This window comes from Miscanthus floridulus, chromosome 14 (genome assembly GCF_019320115.1).
Source record: "Miscanthus floridulus cultivar M001 chromosome 14, ASM1932011v1, whole genome shotgun sequence".
Classification (NCBI taxonomy): domain Eukaryota; kingdom Viridiplantae; phylum Streptophyta; class Magnoliopsida; order Poales; family Poaceae; genus Miscanthus; species Miscanthus floridulus.
The window spans coordinates 81,620,456-81,626,230 of record NC_089593.1 but is presented as its reverse complement, the minus strand read 5'-3'; the positions used below and the strand labels follow the sequence as shown (position 1 = coordinate 81,626,230).

Genomic DNA, 5,775 nt, shown 5'->3' with positions numbered 1-5,775 from the left:
GTTCATCCTCAGGTAGGAGTAAGTCATATGCGAGGATCCCAGTGATTGCCGTTGGTATTTAGGTCAGCAATTTTTACTCGAGCATCATCTCGCAACAATTTACGGAATTCTCAGAAGCAATGTTAACTGGAATGCACAAAGATCCAACCAGTAGTATAAATCTATCGGATGCGCCAATATAATGCAGAACATAGTGCTGTCGCAACAGATGAACAGAATCAGAATCCGAACATGAAAAGGAACCAGCACAAATAGACATCGTCATGGGCAGAGAGAGAGAGAATGATCCCCAAGATCCATTGAGCACAACTCTATATGATTAACTTTGCAAGTTAAAAACTGCACCCTGGCCTCGCAATTAGCTGCCGGAAGGTTCGAACAAATGTATCGATACCAACTAAAAGAATGGGTTGCAATCATGTCGACAACAAAACTTTGTGGACAGCGGCATCTGTGGCACCGCAAATTCAGGAATAGTATTCCTTCCCCACTCGATCGAAACAACAGAAAACAAAGGAATGTCGCAGTTAATGTGGTGCTCACCACAGCCCAATCATCTTCCACCAGAAGCCGCCCGCCCCAAGCCAGATGATGATGTTCACGACAGAGATAACAAACCCATAGCCCCACCATTGAGCCAATGGGACATACCCGGCACCATAGAAGACAGGAGCAGAGCCAATGCCATAGTGGGTGGTGCCACCCATGAGGTTCGAGAGGAATGAAAGAACCATGGCAGCAAAGAGCGGCGGGGTGCCCAGGGCACTCGCCACTGACAGGAACGCGGCGAACATTGCTCCAATGTGTGCCGCACCACTGGCAAAGAAATAGTGAGAGTAGAAGTACAGCAGCACCAAGACACCGAATGAGGCTTGCCATGACAAGCCAAGCCCTCCAACAAACTGAAACAAAAGCAATAAGGTCAATAAATGACAAATTAGCAGAAGTACTTAAAAAGAACCTACCAATCTATCTATATTGTAGATGTCAGAAAAAAATAACAAAACAACTAGTAATATCAGACCCCAATATAATTTAAACTGCATCATGTTACAATTACCAAACTAATGTCTTTCAATTTTTTATTTCCTATAGTTTGCATAGATACATCCATAAGCATATGAATTCAGCAGTATTAAGTTCAGACAAAACCAAGATAACCACTCCTGTGTCAAATCTAACAGTGTCAAACACAAGTTACACAAGGTTCTTATAGCATGATGACTACCCAGCCTACCCCTTCACAAACAAACAGCACAATAAATTGCTACTTGTTTCTGGCTAAGGGTAAAGAGATGCATACCCTTCATAACCTTTCTTTGCCCAAAGTAAATTTTCATATTTTTGTGGAACTAGGTTAAAAATGAACAGTAAAGAAAGAAAACACTAAATTTCTAGGCTCCAGATTGCTGGATCATGTTGTATTGCAGTAAAAAGCATCCATCATGCCCAACATCTCTTAAATAAGGTAATTTAGTTCGTAAAGCATGCTAATCATGAAGACCTAACAATGACGAGAAAATTCCTTATTTGACACTAGAAGTTGACATGGTTCCTTCTAAGGCCCTAAAAAATTCTCCCTTATATGGCACCAGGTCTACTTTGACATTTCCGTCCATTCTGACAATGATAACCTTCAAGTTCATGTCAGATTAGCTGGAGATGGTCTAAAATGCCCGTTTCCTCAAAGACACACGGCCCTCAGCCTTCTCCCGTCACAAGCTCAAACACCTTATCCTCTCTGTTGTTTCTCTCCCCCGTGCCCCTCCGGCCCAAAACCCTAGTCAGCAGGTGGGTTCATATCCAGTTGAGGTCGGCAGGGAAACATGCACAATGGATCACGTCACAGTGGCGGCCCGAGTGGCATGGGCGGCACCGGCCCGAGCAACCAGGGCAGCTGTGCCCCAAGCGCCATTGGGGGTGGCAGCCCGACTGACCAGAGATCCTGCAGCCTGAGCGCAATGGCCAAGCAGCCTGGGCTCCTGATTTACTGTGCCTGAGGCTTGGAGTTCATCTGCCCCAATCCTCTCAGTGAAACAAGCACAAATAACTTGGTTTTCTTAGGGCCTGTTTGTTTCCATGGACGGGAGTAGCGCATATACCGCAGCAGCTATGTCGTGGGGAAGCACTGATTCCCTCGCGTCACAGCGTCTCATGTTTCCTGTTGAAAACCCTACGCGATGCTGAAGGGCAGCCAGCAGAAGTGCATCAAACACAGGGCGTCTGGAGTGATTCTGAGCTTTTTACCGCCACAGATGCCGGATAGGACAAAACAAACAGGGCCTTAATCCTGCCCCCCTGTTTCTGTGCTCTGCAGCTTTGGAAGGGCATGTGATGGGCTCTGTTTTCTTGTTCAGACAGAAGATCGTCTTTGGATTTTTATTTTATGATGGTTTATGTGACATGTCAAAAGTCTAGAAGTGAAAGGTGGGATGAAAGGATGACTCTGCGAAATGCTGAAATACAGTATACACATACTTATTATGAAATATAATTAAAACTTGCACTATTTAAAAGATGTGAGCTGCAATTAAAGTGAATGTAAATAAGAAGCTGCACACCAGCTACTGAAAATGTGGCATGGACAATACCATGAAAAACTTACTGTTTTTTTAACAGAAAATACAGCAGCGCAGGCCCCCACTGTTAGAACTTTTTATATTAATAAAAAGAAGAAACTGTACAATAAAAGGGACCACAACTATGAACAAAGCTCCCAGAGGGAGCCTCAAGCCTGAGGAAGGCTAGAGAACCAAAGAGCTAAGCAAGAGAATCTATACAAAGAAGAAAAGCAACTCGTTTATCTTCACACATTCTGAGAGCTTGAAGTCTAGCCTCACAAAAAGAGGACATCCAAAAAGTAAAAGAAGGCTGGCCTCCTCACAAAACTTACTGTTTCATTCTTTAAGAAAAAGAAGCATACTATTTTCTCATGAGATGATTACATTAAGCACTTTTTTTTTCTCACCAATAGATAGGAAAATATGTATGAAATTAACATGTTGAACGATATTGGGAAAGAAATAGGATGAAAAATCCATGTATGATGTTAACATGTTGATAGATACTGAGAAAGAGATGCTTCATACTTTCATGATAAGCTTGATTTGATCAGTAACTAAAACTACGCGTGGTTTTTTGAAATTGCTTGTTGCCTCACATATGTTACACTACAAATCCTGGTGCTGGGACTCCAATACTGGCACAAAGAGGGCTGAGGGACAAAAAGGTCTGTTCATCTAATCTTTTAACGTGTTAACAGCCAAAACTGATGGAAGTGTCAAATTAAGGCATAAAAGATAGACCCGGTATCATATAAGGGAGAAAAAGATTTTCAGGGCCATAAAGGAAGCATATCGGGGGGCTGAGGTGGTTCCATACGTTCTGGTCCCTCTGTGATCAGAAGTATGGATGCTAATTGGGTGGGATCTGTCAATCTGTGACGTTATGTCTTTGAACTCATTGTGTTTGTAATTTTGTTGCTTTAAGTAATAAAATTCAGGTTTCTCGTTGTGGGAAAAAAATAAAGGAAGCATGTCAATTTCCATTGTCAAATAAGGAATTTTCTCACGAATAAAGGAAAAATCTTAACCTTATAAATGCCAAGATCCAAGGCTCATGAGAGATGAGAGTTGTGTGAAGAAACGAGAGTGTACCTTCACAACAGTCTCACTGAACCAAGAGATGAACCCGTATTTGTTGAGGTAGCCAGCCATTGCTATAAGTGCTGCAAACCATGTAAGCGTATCCCACGCCACAGACTCTGCCAAACACTCTTTCCATGTGACAACCCCTGTGATTAGGAGGACTCCTAGGCCAAGAATTGCTGCAGACACCGCATCCACATTCAGCATTCCTCCAAAGATCCAAAGACCAACCTGGTGGCATGCAGAGAAAGGGCATAATGTTCAGTGAAGAAAAGTGGATCCAATTGCTATTCAAGTTAGATGTGACAGGGCAATGAAAAAAAACTGCATTCAGTGACAACGACTGTCAAGGAAATGAACATTACAAAGTCACAGGTCAGACTTCAGTCGATTACTAAACCATTGATAACAAGAATCTTAACACTCCAAAGGCAATAAATGGTGCATCTATTGTATTCATAATAGAACACTATAAACTACTTATGAAAGATAGCTGATAATAATTTTAACCATCAGGATTCAAGTCATAAATAAAGAACACTAATAGCACAAGAAAAGTTGAAAGAATGCTAGTAAAGGCATAGTAATGGCAAAAAGTTAAATGTTGCCAGAAAATGGCAAGTATATGTATATGTATCATTAACTATATACCGTAAGCAGCAGCGTGCCGGCCATGATCTTCTCCTCCGTGCTCATGGGTCCCATCTTGGCGAGCCGCTCCTTGGCCAGGCGTGGCGCATCGGGGCTGGCCTTCACCTCTGGCGGGTAGATCACATACAGAATGAGCGGCACGAGCACGAGCGACAGCAGCCCCGGCACGATGGCGGCCTTGGCCCAGAGCGTCCAGCCGATCCCCTGGCCGATGGTGGCAGCCGTGAGGTTGGCCGAGAGCGGGTTGGCCGCCATGGCGGTGAGGAACATGGCCGACGAGACGACGGAGGTCTGGAAGCACGTGAGCATGAGCCAGGCCCCGAGCTTCCGCTCCGAGCCGTCGCCGGCGCGCGAGCCGCATGCCTCGCAGAGCGACTTGACGAGAGGCAGGAAGATGCCGCCCGCGCGCGCCGAGACGGAGGGGATGGCGGGGGCGAGGAGCGCCTCGGCGAAGACGAGCGAGTAGCCGAGGCCGAGCGAGGAGGAGCCGAAGGCGGCGACGAAGGCGTAGGCGACGCGGGAGCCGAGGCCGGTCTTGATGAACCCACGCGCGAAGAAGAAGGCGAGCGCGATGAGCCAGGGGATGGGGTCGCCGAAGGCCGAGAAGGCCGCGGCGAAGGTAAGCGTCTTGGTGAGCACGGCGGCGCCGAGGCCGAGCAGGGCCACCGCGCCCAGGGGCAGCGGCTGGGTGATGATGCCGACGATGGTGGAGAGGAAGATGGCGAGGAGCTGCCACGCGTTGCGGGGCACGCCGGCGGGGGCCGGGACGAACCAGATGAGGACGCCGATCGCGAGGGAGGCGAGGAGCGGCTGGATGGCTGCGCCCTGCAGCGCGGGCTTCTTCGGCGGGGCGGCCGGCGCCGGGGCCGGGGCCGGAGCCGGGTCCGGGGCTGGGGCGGCCGCGGCGGAGGCGGAGGCGGAGACGGGGGTGAGGCCGCGGCGGGAGGCTGCGGATGCGGATGCGGCGGGGTATGGGGCCAGCGAGGGCTTGGAGGGGAGGGAGATGGGCTTAGAGGAGGAGGAGCGGCGGCGGAGGGGGAAGGAGAGGGACGGGAGGCTGGGGCGGGCGCCAACGCTGCCGAGGTGGTGGCAGGTGAGCGGCGAGGCCGCGGTGGAGGACGCCATGGCGGCGGTCTCTGAGGCAAGGGGTGGTGGGACTGGGAACGGGAGGTGGTGGGTGGTGGGACTGAGGCTGGGGTTTAAGTGGATGGACGGTGGAGATGGCGTTGGGCGCCCGGAGCTTTGGTCGTATCGGAATCGGAGACTGGTCTTCGTGGACCCAGCGTTGGTACACCGGTGATCAGTGGTAGTGACTCGTGTTCATGCTGCGGGGAGATTGCGTCAAGTTTCGATAGAGAAAAGAGAGATCTTTTCAAAATTTCTTCAAGTTTTCACATCACATGCAAAGTTTGTAACTAGTGACGATTGAGGAAGCCAAGAGGCGAGCCACAGGCACCATCAATGGACGCTAACACTG

General features: G+C 48.7%; 1 protein-coding gene across 1 annotated transcript; it reads right to left on the bottom strand.

Moving 5' to 3' along the window:
• Nucleotides 1–274: 274 nt before the first annotated feature.
• On the bottom strand, nt 275–5,483 carry LOC136504932 (dicarboxylate transporter 1, chloroplastic-like). Its single transcript, XM_066499987.1, has 3 exons — nt 4,299–5,483; nt 3,657–3,878; nt 275–902 (listed from the first exon to the last, which is right to left on the bottom strand). Exons 1-3 carry the CDS (start codon nt 5,421–5,423, stop codon nt 540–542), a joined length of 1,710 nt encoding a protein of 569 aa, XP_066356084.1. The 5' UTR covers nt 5,424–5,483; the 3' UTR covers nt 275–539.
• Between the last annotated feature and the right edge of the window lie 292 nt (nt 5,484–5,775).

What these genes read in the sequence shown, in the direction of transcription:
- LOC136504932 (XM_066499987.1), bottom strand. Translation starts at nt 5,423, where the DNA reads ATGGCGTCCTCCACCGCGGCCTCGCCGCTCACCTGCCACCACCTCGGC. An exon ending in CCGGCACGCTGCTGCTTACG is followed by an intron (nt 3,879 to 4,298) that starts GTATATAGTTAA and finishes GCATGCCACCAG; the next exon opens with GTTGGTCTTTGGATCTTTGG. An exon ending in TCAGTGAGACTGTTGTGAAG is followed by an intron (nt 903 to 3,656) that starts GTACACTCTCGT and finishes CTTTTGTTTCAG; the next exon opens with TTTGTTGGAGGGCTTGGCTT.